Source organism: Camarhynchus parvulus, chromosome 1A (assembly GCF_901933205.1).
Source record: "Camarhynchus parvulus chromosome 1A, STF_HiC, whole genome shotgun sequence".
NCBI classification, from domain to species: domain Eukaryota; kingdom Metazoa; phylum Chordata; class Aves; order Passeriformes; family Thraupidae; genus Camarhynchus; species Camarhynchus parvulus.
Genome location: NC_044586.1, coordinates 10,625,990 through 10,639,755, shown reverse-complemented (window position 1 = coordinate 10,639,755; position 13,766 = coordinate 10,625,990). Strand labels below are relative to the sequence as shown.

Below are 13,766 nucleotides of genomic sequence, written 5' to 3'. Positions count from 1 at the left end.
GCAGGTTTAAGATTTTGAGGTTTTTTTTTGCAGCAGCAGCAATCAGATTTCATTTGGAATGAAAAACAAAAACCAGTTGCCTATGTAAACAGAATCTGTATACACACACACAGAGTGAGTGTGTTTGTGTGTGATAAAGGTCATAACTTTCTGAGAGCCACACCTGGTGATGTGTCAAGGGCAATACTTTGGCCACCAGAGAATCTTAGCCATGAAGCTCTCTGTGGCACAAAATCTACTCAACAGTAGCTATTGCCTCCTCCATAACCATCATGGAAAGCTGCCCAGCCCTACACACTGGAAGAATCTCCAAGAGGAGAGCTGGGGAAGGACCTAATTTTAGAGTAAAGAGTCTTGTAACAGCATGGAAATGGGAGCCCAAGGAAAGGAGGCACCATCTCTGCAGGGCCTGCAGTTGTGCCTCATGTGCCAGGGCACCCTCATGGAGGGAGATGGGAGTAGAAATCAGGGGAAGGCTCTGGAGTGTCTTATCACTCTCCAGGCAGTCACAGCGAAATATAAACGCGTTACAAAGAAGAAATGAAACAAATCCAAATCTGTGTCAGGAAATGATTTTGCAGGGCTCCCATTGTGTCTGAACTTATCAAGCAGAGCCTTCATTTCCAACCTGATCCAAAAATCACTGAAGCCAAGCGCAGCCTGTTCTCTGCTTGAGGAGACTTTGGAGCAGCCCTTTCTGAGCCACGGAGGGAACACACTTTGGAAAAGAAAAGAAACACATTATGTTAATTGTGCAAAAGCATTTTCAGCATCCCTTAGAATGGGGACATTTCCCTACAAGCTGACAAAGAGTATTTAGTTAATAGTTAAAATTCAAGAGAGATTTCATTAAAAATTGAATCATTCATGCAATAGCAGATCAGTTTTGTCTTTTTGTTTCTCCTCAAGCATTTTGTGCTTCACAGAATACTTTTGAATTAATTTACTTTTGCAAAATTAATTGCCAGGTCAATTTTCAGTGGGAATAGAAGGTGAGAAATTCAAGAGGCAGAGGCGAATCTGGCAGACAGCAGAGGAGCTTTCCCACTTAAAGAGTTTAAGTTTAGTTTTGATGCAACAGGTAGCTCAGAAAAATACACAGATTAAAGGCAACCTCCACAAAAGGACTGAGACACTGAAACAAGCCAGAGATGAAAATTATCCCAGGGGTGAATTTCAAGCAGCTCTGAGCATTTTACAGCATCTCTCCTGCTGTGACTCCTGTCTGCCGAGGGTGGTGGCTGCTGGGTCACAGCCCCACGACTCACCTGGTGCCACACCTGGGGTGTCAGCTGAAGGGCAGGGGGACAGGGCCGTGCATCCCAGCAGCAGCAGGAGGTGTCTGTCACAGACCAGCCAGCACAGCTCCAGCTCTGCCAGCACTGCTGGCGTGTTGACATGAAAACAGGCTGGGCACACACGCCCGTCCCAGCTGACCTGCCTTCCCCTGCAGCTCCGCGTGCCCTCTGCCTGGGGAACATCTGGCTGCCTTGTCCTGATGCATCAGGAAATTGTCACAGCTGGGTGGGAGCAGAGCATTTTCGGTGGCGAGGACAAGCAGGTTCACCCCACAGAAACACTGGGCAGGGCCAAGCCCATGTGGGTTTTGCTGTCAAGGTTTTCCTTAAATGAAGGGAGGCCAAATCAACCTCACAGCTTGGCAGAGCTGTACCCTGGTGTGTGCCATTCATGTGGGAAGCCTGTCGTGTTGTGTCCTTTCCTGTGGGTTTCAGCCATATGGAAGGGAAAGAAAGAAAGTTGTTAAATGCTCTCCATCCTACAAGGACTGCTGCCCCACATGCCTTGCCCCGTGCCTCCCCTTAGATATCTGCAAATCCACAGCAGGCCCCAGACAGGTCCCTTCCAACAGGAGCACCCAAAGAAATGAGTGACCACTGCAGAAGAGCACCAGCAACCAGGGAGCATCAGCTCCCTGCAGAGCTCGCCTCTCCCAGTGCCCTCCTGCCTGATTTCATGCCTAGTGTTTCCTCTAACAAGGATATCATCACGGCAAAGATAGGAGCAAGCACAGCCAACAGCCTGGGGAAGAACAGCAAAGTGTGCTGCTCATCAGACCAGGACAACACCACATGCACTTTACAGTGTGGCTTTTCCAGCCAGTATTGCAGAAAAATTCCTGCAATCCTTTTTCTGTCAAAAATTCCTGCAATCCTTTTTCTGTCAAAAGCATCCATTTTCTGTCATCCCTCCTGGTGTGCAGACAGAGCTATGCTTGCAGGAAGGTTCAGCTTCTGCTTTGCACATCCCAAGGAGGAGGTGCAATAGCCACCAGAGAAGAAAGAACAGCTTTTCCAGAATCACCTTATACAGAGGGTGATGGAGGCAGGGGGAGAGCTGTGCTCACAGGGAAAGAACAAAAGCAGACCTAATGCTGCTGGTTTTTGGGATTCCACACAGCTATTCCAAAAAAGCATCACTTCACTGGAAGTCAGGTCAGTGAACATGCAAAAAAAAAAAAAATAGTCAAAGTGGGAGACAAAGCCTCTGCTCCAGTCCTCTGCTCCTTTCTGGCTCTATTAAACCATCTTCACAGGACTCAAAAGACAGAAGCTGCCCTGTTGGGAAGGGCTGGCTCTGGAGGCCTTTCCTCCTTCCAGCTGCAGCATATCCTGGGGAGAAACCTTCAGGCTTAACCTTCAGGGGCCACCTCCTGGTATCCACCTCCCACTGAAGCTGTTTTGGTCAGAGCCTTTCTCATTGCTCACCTGGCTGTGGCAGGAAAGCTCAAGGTGTCCTGGCAGCAGGAAGCTCCCTTGCTCCACCCTCTGCCCAGCACAGCGGCTCCCGGGGCTCACCGAGGGATTGCTGCAGCAGATCTGACAGTGACAGCGACAGCCACCTGCTCTGTGGGGACACTGGAGTGGCACCCTCGGCATGAAGCGCTTGTCCTGGGAGCCCCGGGCAGCCTTCGCTGCGCTCTGCCTCACCACTGCCCTCTGGGACTTCTGCTCAGCAGGTATTTCCCTTCTCCTTCTCCTTCTCCTTCTCCTTCTCCTTCTCCTTCTCCTTCTCCTTCTCCTTCTCCTTCTCCTTCTCTTCTCCTAGTTCTGATACCCTGCCCTTTCCCCCTCTCAATTCCTTCATGTACTGCCCACCGACAGCAGTTTGTTCTTTAAAAATAAGGGAGCACTCCCTTGCTTCACCTAAAAAGTAGAAAGAGCTGGAATTAATTAATGCTGATAAGAATGACTGATCACAATGCAAAGGGATGTTCTTTTGCCGGTTATTTACAGAGCCACTGTAACTGTGACTGAGTTGCAGGTTGCTCCTCTGAATGGCCAGGAGACAGAGGCCACAGTTACTTGGCCTTCTCCTGCTTGCTGAGGCAAAGGACCACCTGGAATACCACCCACTATAGTCTGATTTAACTTCCATTACAAGCTTATTGCAGAAAATGTGGCTTTGGTACCACCTTAATTGTAGAAGTTGCCCGAAACCAAAATGTAAGTGAGACCTGTGAGTTGCTCCTTTCTCACCAGCTACTGCCTGCATTTGTATTTCAGCAGCAGATGAGAGCTGCCAGCTGTTTAAAGATGGGCTGGCTTTGCCAGCCTGTTCTTTGGGCTGCAAGATCTGAAAACAAACCAGCACTTGGCATTCTGCAGTACTTCCTTCCACAGGTCATACACAGGTTTTAATGATTCTTCTGTGAGGTACTTATTAACTGAGAAAACAAACTATGGGCTTGGCCAAGGTCATCCTGCAAATCCTACAGTCTCAGACAGAAGAATGGGGAATACTCAGACCCTTCCCTGGAGCAGGTGGCCCAGGGGCTCCCTCTGAGCATGGCAGAGGCCACAGGGAAAGCTCTGGTACTGCTGGTGGTGGATCAGCTCAAATCACAGGGCTGGGCAAGAGCAGGTGATCCCAAGGGGAACGTGTCCTACAGGACAACCTCAGTTTACTTGCTGTTACTTGGAAAACACCAAACTCAAAGCAAATCTTTGGTCAAATGCATCTCATTCTGTTTTGTTTTCCTCAGCTGAAACTAAACCTGAGCTCTTATTTTGCACTCTTTGGTGAAATCAAGCTGGTGCTGATTTTCCCTATTTCATTCCAAATTACCAGCTCAGAGCGATGCCTTGACTGGAAATAGTTCTCTCATGGCTTCTGCCTGGTCTGTGGGCCAGCAGCACATTGGGGCTTCTCCATGCAGCAGGAATCCTCACTGCTGGAGCCTCCCTAGGCCACTTTTCATCTGCCTGTGCAGGAGATCCTCTACCTGGCTGAACTTGAACTGTGCTGCTCACAGGAAGAGGTGTTTCTCTGATCCCCTTCCTTCTGTAGCAGGGCAGATGCACAGGGACCAGTGCAGCTTGCGTATTTATCCCTGCAGGCATCCTGCAGCTGTCCTGGTTTGATCCTGCAGTGCTGCAGGGGCAAGGCAGTATTAGGAGGACTAAGGAGGGTTTGGCCTGTGACACCATGAGCAGATTTGGAGAGCTGGACACCAGCTACAGAGTTGTGTCAGTGTGTGTGTGTGTGCTGATTCTGGGTAGGAAGCAGGATAAAGAGGCAGAACCCTCCTCAAAGCTCCAGGTCTCTCCCTCATGACTTATTTCTGGATGTTGTATTTACCACCCTGAGTTGGTTACCATGCTGGTATGAACCAGAGTCCAGCCAGAGCAGTCTCAGATGATCTGACCTGCAGCAAAGCCAAAGCTCCCCACTGGGGCCTTGATGGACCTGCTGAGGCTCCCCAAAGGTGGCTCAGCCCTTGGCTCTGCCACACTCCTGTGCACCCTGGGATTTTTCCAAGGGCAAAAGGAGGCCCAGGTACAGCCTGGGGGCCATGGATCTCTCCATGCCACTGAATGGTGTCTCCTGTTTCCATGCTTGCTCATTCTGCCCCTGCAGCCTGGGCAAGGACCGTGGTTAATGTGAGCTCCCAGGGAATGGCTCGGCCAGGGTCACAGCAAGGCAGAGGTGCAGAGATTCACCTGCTCCTGAGGGATGCTGCTAGAGCAAGTCTCTGGAGCTGGGGTTAAAAGTGGTGGGATAAGGAAGCATATCCTAATGCAGCAATGTTTAAGGACAGGAACTTACTTTCTTCAAGTTGTTTCCACCCTACAGACCTCTACAAGGTCAATGGCTTTCAGATTTTCCTGCTTGATGCCCAACATCACTTTTCTAACCCAACTTACCTTTTGTCCTGTGCTTTCCTTCTGGCAGCAGCTGAAGACATCTCCAACGTTTCAACAACTGAGTATGAACCATCATGTCTTAGTAAGTCTTCATAAATAATTACTACCTGTTAAAGTTGGGTGATGAGTGTGCACAGTGACTGAGAGGCTGTCCTGGAAAGGGATTTATCTCTTCTCAAATCTTCCATTGTGGGTCAACCTCTAGGATGCATTTCTAGACACCTCCACTGTCATGGTGTGATATCTTAGGTACATTGAGACAGATTAATTGATAGCCAATTTGTGTCCTAAATTTCCCTGCAGACATTATATGGGTTCCCAAGAAGGCCCCTTTCCCTTGCCCTACCTGGCCACAGAGAGCAGGGACAGGCCTTCCCAGGCATTTTTTCCCTGGGGAAGGCTGTGAGAAAGCTCAGAGAAAGAATTAAAACAATTCTTATCTCCACTGTTGCTAGGCACATGTGGAATATGTTATGGAGATTTGTTTACCAAAGGGTGGTGGTGGTGTTTTAGTTGCTTGACCAGTGAGGTCAAAGCTGTATCAGACAGGCTAGAAGGGGTTATGGGTTTCTTAAGAATATAGTATTAATAGAGTATAGAGGAATAAAGCAATGGTTCAGCCTTCTGCATCATGGGGTCAGTGCTAATTACACCCATGTATCGACAGCCAGCCCCAGCACTACTCCAGCATCATCCACCAGTTTAAGAGCCAGGCTTAGAGGAAAGGCAGAGCAATAGGGCAGAAGCCATCTGCCCTCTCTAGTGAAGGAAACCTCTCGTGTACACGGCCTCCTGTGAGCTCACTTCACCTCTCCTCCCCCAGATGTGAACTTCTGCACGCAGGCAGCCACGTGCTGCCCCTCGGGCATGGATGACTACGGGTGGATCGCAGCGGCCGTCGGCTGGAGCCTCTGGTTCCTCACCCTCATCCTGCTCTGCATGGACAAGATCATGAAGCTCAGGCCTGATGAACCCAAATACTTGGTGGCCTGAAGCAGAGCAAGCCAGCAAGCGGCAGCACTGGGCAGAGTGACAGAGCATTTCAAACATTTACTAAGAAACAAAAGGGAAAGGGAAAACACCTCCAGCCAAAAAAGGCCAGATCCAGGCAGGGCAGCTGCTGAGGCTTCATCCTCTCTGGCAGGCTGGAGCTGCCAGCCAAGGTGTGGAGCACGCAAGTCCCTGTAAGCCACCACGTACCTGCCACAGTACAAAACCCCCACTTGTCCCGGAGCCCTCTCGTGCTTGCTGTGAGCACAGCAGCAAGAGGAGAGGCTGAGGGAGCAGTGACCAGCCTATAGCACATTGCCTTTGGGTTTGACACAGAAAGTGGGCAAATAAAGCTATTTCCTGGAGCAGTAACATTACCAGAGCCATTACTAAGCTATAGGCCAGGTTACATCAGTAATTGGAAGTAATTAATTGACTTTACCGAGTCCTTTTCACTCACTAACCTGTGATATTTAAAAGTCTATTAACTGATACATGGGAAGACTTATGGAAACTTAGGGATTGTTTGGGCTGGTTTGAAAATAAAACTAATTTTTCCAGAGCCATTTAGATGGGAACTTGTGTTGCAGGAATTGAATGTTGTGTATTTAGTCTTTCACCCGCCTGAACTGTGGAAAGCAGGTTTAAACCTGCACATCCAATTCATGCACAAAACTGTTCCTATTTATCCAAGATGATAATAAACACTTTTATTGATTGAAAGACTTTCACTGAATGGTTTATATGGATAAAGCTTAGAAATTGTTAAAAACAGGAATCTCAGAAGATGTATTCATGCAGGAGGGTTTGCCTCACTGCAGTCAAACTCTGATTTGGTGCAGTTGCACCACTTTTATTTCTATCTCAATAAATCAGCATTAAACCTACCTATACCTACACAAAGTTAGCAAACCTGCTAGAAATCAACTGAAATTAAACATAAAAAATTACTTTTAAATCTAAAAAACACCACTGGAGATCTTTATCTGCTAGAAATAATTATACTCTCCCATCAGCTCATCAGTATGTATTTTCATGAGTGAGAAATGACAGAAATCAGTTTAAGACTCCTCCTACTGATTCTGGCACAATTAACACTTCAATCAGGGCAATTTGGTCACTTCAAAGTGATGGGCAGCTGTCCCTTATCAACTAGCCCCCATCAAGAGGAACAGGGGCAAATTAGACACTGAGGAAAAGAAAATACATCCTTCCCTATCACTATTATCACTTCAGACAAAAATTCTTTCAGAGTGAAATGCTGAACAGAGATGCTCATGTCAGGAAAGTAAGTTTTGAAGGGGAAGGGCTCAATTCTCAACATTTCAATATACAGCAATTAAAACAAAAATAATTTTCACACAACAAATCTCAGTGTTGGAGACACTCAACTTCTTTCCACAAAACCCCAAGCAACCAAGCAAAACAACAAACCCCTCTCATTTATGTACAAACTTACAGAAACAAAGAGCTCTCAGTCAACACCAAAATGTAGACACTGAGTTGACAGTTAAACCATTGCAATCACTCATGTACTACAAGTCTTCTACCTACATACATAATTTTTTCCTGTCATATTAGTTTTAATAACAGAAAACAATGTGAAAGATACTGTGAAAAAATCTCCACCTACTGCCTTCATGTCTACCTTCTGCAGACCCCTCCTTACAGGCGTTTTTCTCTGAGTTGGGAACACAGAAGTGCCTGCTGGATATGGCACTGCTCTTCATCTTTGAGGGGATATGTTTCATATTTCAAAGACATGTTTTGCATGTCTTTGAGTTTTCAGCACGTGATGCAAGCTCTAGACGTCCTACGAGAGCAACAGCCACAAAGAGCTGCACAACAACTGGGTAACTGTGGGGCTTCCTAAAGTCTGCCTGTAGAAGCACAGCTTGTTCATTCTTCACACTCTCCAAAATAGTGCAGATACCTTCAAGGGTTGTAGTGGTCTTAAACTTCAGGTTTTGCTTCTTAGAATTTCCTTTGAGGATTCCCAGCTCAACCAAATGGTGGGGGGGAGGAAGGAAAAAAACCCATATTTTGTCATAATGTAGTGCCCTCAAGGATTTTGTGTGCCTGTGTTCAGAGGTGAAACCCAAGTCTCCACAAAATCAGGAGTAAAAATGTAGTACACCTCACAGAAAATTTCTGCTGTGAAATGTGTACTTTTTCTGGACCAGTGACCTGTAAAGCTCTGATCTGATGTGACAGGGCTGTTTCTTCCTGCATCACCTACTCTGACATCTGACATTGTCAGGTTTGATCTGCAGCTGCTTCTCTTCAAGTCATTTGATGGAGCCACTTAGACTCAGTGCTGTAATGAATCTCATGAAGGCCCTGCTGTTCCCAGGTGTGTCTGGGATCCCTAAACAAGGTGGCAGCGTTCCACAGGCTCCATCTTATCTGTTTCTACACAATACAGGGCAAACCCCCAAAGCACTATTTTAAAGGGACTCTCTGAGGTACACACTATGTGCTGTACTGATCCTAAGGGCAATCACAAGTACAGTGCAAAACAACTCACTTTGCAAAATGAGGAGAAAAGCCCTAATGGTGTTGTCAGTGCTTGTCCAGTTACAGAAAGCACTGAACTAAAAATTTGCATCTGAAAGACTTGAGAAATTGATATAAAGACAGAAATTAGTAGGCAGAAATGGATTATACATACCTGATTTTTAAAATGTAAAGATGATCTGTAGTCTGCTGTTACATTTCCTGGAATAATTTTATCCAGGGAACACACAGGAGCACTGGTTGTGGGTTATAACCCTCATTTAAGAGCAACTGAGTCACAGTTGAAGCTTGTGGTCTGGTTTTGATGCACAAATTAAACATACAAAAGCACAAATTAAATATACATGACTGTATAGTACAATGCCTTATAAAAGTGGTCCATGAGCAGAGCTGCAGACTGATGTTCACATTTATTGTCTATTATTTCATGCTCTTATTATCACTCACAATTTAATACCTCTAATTATAGATCCCAACCAGTGCAATGATGTCCAACCCCTGCTGACTTCAAGGGAGCTACACAAACATCCAGCACATGCTTTGTTTTGTTCTTTGGGTTTTTTTCACTTTAATTCAGGAATTTACTGTCATTTTTATTCCCACAGGGAGTCTTGGAGGCAAAGCATAACCACTGATTTATCAGCATGCATAAATCCTTTTTGTTTTAAACATTGTGCCCCCTCAGACTGCTACACACAACCTCATGGCACTAAGTTGGTATAGGCACTTGCACATCTCCAAACACATACAAAGTAAGGTGATAGCTCCAGATGATGATGATGATGGAAATGTTAATGCTCCAGTCATTCATAGTTATTGTCTGTCCAGGACCAAAAAGTTCCTCACTGGAATGAGATGGAGAAAAAAAAAATCTTTTCCAGCTCTTACAAAGAAAACCAAGAAAATTGTTAAAACCTGGATGGCTGGGGCAACAAAAACAAGTGTGACTAAAATTCAGAAATTTGAACCACAGCACTGCTGAGCACATCAGCAGAGTTCTTCCTATTTTCTGCACCGAGTTTCTGACTCTCAGGCATGATGATAAGCAGTGCCTGAAAAGTGAAGGGAGATGCAGATGGCACCTGGGAAAGCTGCTGGTCTGCAAGTCTTTCAGACAGACAAACAGAGCACTGGGGACATGTAACAGAACAGCACTTTCAATAACAAAGGAGAAAAGCAGCAGCACAGCATTGCAGGTAACTGCTTTAATTTGACTGGAGATAATATCAATCACATCCAACTAGTGATTTTTAAACAATTCTGAATTTGAGCCTAAATGGATTGGTACTTGATGCATGACTCTTCATCCTTTCAGATACCACTGCTTTGATAATGAGTCACATTACTCACTGCCTTGATCCTTGGGGTTTTAGAGAATGAGATACATATTAAGCAATTGCACTTTACAATGATTACACTTTGCCAAATCACCAGAGGAATGAAAACTGGCAAGCATCCGGGCTCCCTACTCACATGAAACACACAGACAAGACAGAGGTTAAATTCATAAGAAAAGGTGCTCTGTGCTGGGACTCTGTAGGAATTTTGATAAAGTCATTACAAAATCTAGGATTTCAAAAACTTACTGTCATTAGTTACTGCCAAGGAATGGAATACGGGCATTCTTGGGGAGCAACCAACCTCTCTTATCCTTACACTCCAGGTTCTGCTTATTTTGTGGCATCTGTGGCACCGGTATCTGCTGTGGAATCCAAAGCTCACTGCAGGTTTCCATCCTAGAATCAAACATGTTCAATGAGCTAATCTCCAACTCCTAGTTTGCAATAACCATCCAGAACATAAACAATGCAGGATTGTCTGCCAAGTCTGCAAACTGCTTGGAAAAACCCAGCTCTAAGAGACTTGTGACTTTTCCTGTCCAGTTTGACAATATGACCTTGACAGCATGACTTCTGGAGCAAAAATTAGAGTACTTCTTCAGGTTTTCCACAGCTTTGTCTAAATGGAAGAAGGGAGACACCTGCAAAGCTCCACCTCTACTAGACTGTTCCCCCTTCATGGCATTTCAACACACTGTGTATATAAGTCAGATCAGTTCAAAAATATGCAAGTTTTAATGTGGCAACCCTCTGGGCTCAAATACATGAAGAAAGCTCCATGCTTTGACTGAGCAATACTAACATCCTATACAGACATGACAACATTAGCTAAGAGAGGTCAGCTCCACCTTGAGAAGATAAATAATGCCCACTGGCACTAGTGCTGAGTGCTCTTTCAGTTGCTCTTTCCCTGGCAGAGCTGGATTATTGTAAGCAATGTTGTGTCAGTGATGCTGTCTGCTGGAAGTGACAAAAATCTTCTTGTAATTTCACTGCAGTTCTACTCTGCAAAAACAAGAGCATCGTTTCCAGCACCCCAGCAAATTTTCTTCCACACAGCAGTGAAGTGCAGGAGGATGCAGCAGTAATGCGAGTACATGGCTGTGCATTACAGATCTTACAGACAGGAGATTCCTGTGCCACCATCAACCCCAAAGACAGAAATAATTGTCAGGATCAAAATCATCCATGGAAATGCTTGACTGGGAGTGTTCCATGCAAAACACAAAGCAACTTTCCTGAAACCCTTTTATCCAGGACTGCATGGACACAAATCCAGCAATCAGTCCAGAAGTTTGTGGATGCTCAGATCACCTGTACTGCACTGAACTATTTCATATTTGGTGACTATGCTGAATTACTACTGACAGTGGCAAATCCACAACCCTTTCTCCTATTTCCTTAAGTCCTTAAAAGCTTTCTTTTTAGGAATAAGGAACTTATTTCCTTAAGTTCCTTAAAAGCTTTCTGCTTTTTCATCATTACATTATTTTAAATTTTTTTCTTTAGTCAAGTTTCTTTCAGATCTGTGTTTTAGGACAAAAAGAGAGCTGTGCATTGCCCAATATAACACAGCATTAATTCTCCTTCAATACCAAAAAATTGCTCCTGAAACACAAACAACATGCAGCTACTGCTTTTAAATCATGCACAGCAATAAATCCTTCCAAGAGCCTGGATCAGGAAACCAACTTCCAAGAAGCCTTGGGATGGAAATATTTGAGAAGTCTTCTGGGGAACACTACAGAGCTCTTAAGAAGTATGTGCATTTGAATATATATGGAAATGCAAACCAGTAATTTTCATCTTTCAACTCTTTAGTTCTCATTTTATTTCACTTGCTCTACATGTGGCAATAAGAGGATTTCTGCAAGTGAACCCAAAAACCACCATGTCAGGGATCCAAGGAGGTTTTGCATTTGTTTCAAAAGATTCTTCAGAGCATTTGTTCAAATGTGCCAATACTTTATTCCAGTTTGGATGCAACAGCCTAAACACAGACTTCCAGTTATGGAGTAAGAACTACTCAAAACTAAATATGAGTGGTCATTACAAAGGAAAAAATTATTTTATGTGTAAAAGGTACCAAGAAAAAGTAACACAAAATCAAGACAAAACATTCCATCTCTACAAACTACGAAGTGCAAAGAAATGTGTATTTTCCTAATACTAATGTAATTTCTTAATCTATTAGTCTTCAGTGGGATTCATGGGACTGCAGCTCCACTCCAGAAAAGTCTCTTTGAAAAGGCAGTGCAACCCCACAGGATTGTTGCTTCTCAAGTTTCTTACACTGTGTGAGCAAACTCACCCTGGAACTTGTACAGCAAAGCTAGAACATCTTGCCAAGAGCATCCCAAACTGCACTAAAGAAACTGCAGGATGAATTCTTCCAAAGCATTCATGTGGCTACATGGTTTTCAGTGGAAGTCATGCAGGTGCAGCCAGGGGCAGCATGCAGAGCAAAGTTTGGATCTGACCTGCCAATCCTATGCCACAGGCTGAGCCATGTCTACTGGTGACAGCAGAACACATCCCCATCCTGTCTGCTCCATTTCTAAATAAAATCTAACAGACAGAGAAAAACATACCACAAAAGGGAACTGGATTTTGATTTCCACATTTAAGCGATTCAAAGCTGCTGCTTGTCTCTAGGCACATCTAAACAGTCCTGGAGAAACTCCACAGCCATGGTGAACTGCTTTTGGGAGTCTCACTGAGGAAAGATGTTCCTCAGCCATACAAACCAGCGCTGCAAGTGGTGAAGAGCTGCAAAGAGGGCCTGTCATGGACTCTGCTTGAGTGGGACAAGGGGGAAACCCTAAGATTTCATCTTTCTTTACAGAGCATTGTCACAGGTGGTCCTGGAGACCTCACTGGTGCCCTCTGCCTTCTGACAATCAGATGTCATCCTTTTCCTTTTTAATCAATTTACAGCTTTCTGCCCATATTCAGAACACACCAAACTGGTGCTATTAAAAAAAAATCCATTTATTTCTTTGCATCTGCAAAAATATGGCCCACAATATGCCCCCACCTCAAAGGCACAGATGTTCTTCATCCTGCCACCTCAAAGCTCTGGGCCAAAATAGGGAACTTTCAAGGACTGGCACCTGTTTACAAGGAACTGCTAGTTAAGGCACACAACAGAAAACGCACATTTCTTCCTTGAGCTAAAAACTATGATAGCTGGAGAAATGGGGAATGTAGTGAGGGCAAAATTAGAAAAGTGAGTTCATCTGCCTACTTTCACCCACATCACACAATTGGTGACTTCCTTTGGGCTTGAATATACACCCAGCTTCCTCATGTAATCCACCAAATATGTTTTCAAGCCATGAGTTAAAAACAGCAGCATGAGCTGTTGTGGTTCTTGGGGAGTTATGACTGCTGTACACAGCCTCTTTCTAAGATAATGCCATAACCCTGCTGTTCATGGTGCAGTTTATAGGCACTGGCTGGGTAGTAACGTGCACTTTTGGGTGATCACTCTGTTACTTACCTGTGTCCATAAATGTGCACCATACTGGGGCAGCCAGCACCACAGCAGCCTGTGTGTGCAGGGTGACACACACAGACCCTGGCTGACACTGACTGCTGCTCCCCAGCCACTGAAAGAAGCCTGATCCAAACCACTGCAAGTACAGCACATTGCCAAGGGTCACTAAAATTCCACTTCCTCCTTCAGAGTGGCCATTTTTAACATTTCCAGCCCATTTTGTTCCTCCTAAAAGCAAGGTTTTCTCCCCCGAGT

General features: G+C 45.0%; 1 protein-coding gene across 1 annotated transcript; it reads left to right on the top strand.

The window, feature by feature from the left end:
• The first annotated feature begins 2,895 nt into the window (after positions 1-2,895).
• TMEM213 (transmembrane protein 213) lies at positions 2,896-6,158 on the top strand. Its single transcript, XM_030960949.1, has 3 exons — positions 2,896-2,977; positions 5,194-5,247; positions 5,989-6,158. The coding sequence occupies exons 1-3, from the start codon at positions 2,896-2,898 to the stop codon at positions 6,156-6,158; spliced, it is 306 nt and encodes a 101-aa protein (XP_030816809.1).
• The last annotated feature ends 7,608 nt before the right edge of the window (positions 6,159-13,766 follow it).

Excerpts from the sequence above, each read along its gene's own strand:
- TMEM213 (XM_030960949.1), top strand. The coding sequence starts at position 2,896 with ATGAAGCGCTTGTCCTGGGAGCCCCGGGCAGCCTTCGCTGCGCTCTGC. Across the intron at positions 2,978-5,193 it reads CTGGGACTTCTGCTCAGCAG|CAGCTGAAGACATCTCCAAC; the intron begins GTATTTCCCTTC and ends TCCTTCTGGCAG. Across the intron at positions 5,248-5,988 it reads GTATGAACCATCATGTCTTA|ATGTGAACTTCTGCACGCAG; the intron begins GTAAGTCTTCAT and ends CTCCTCCCCCAG.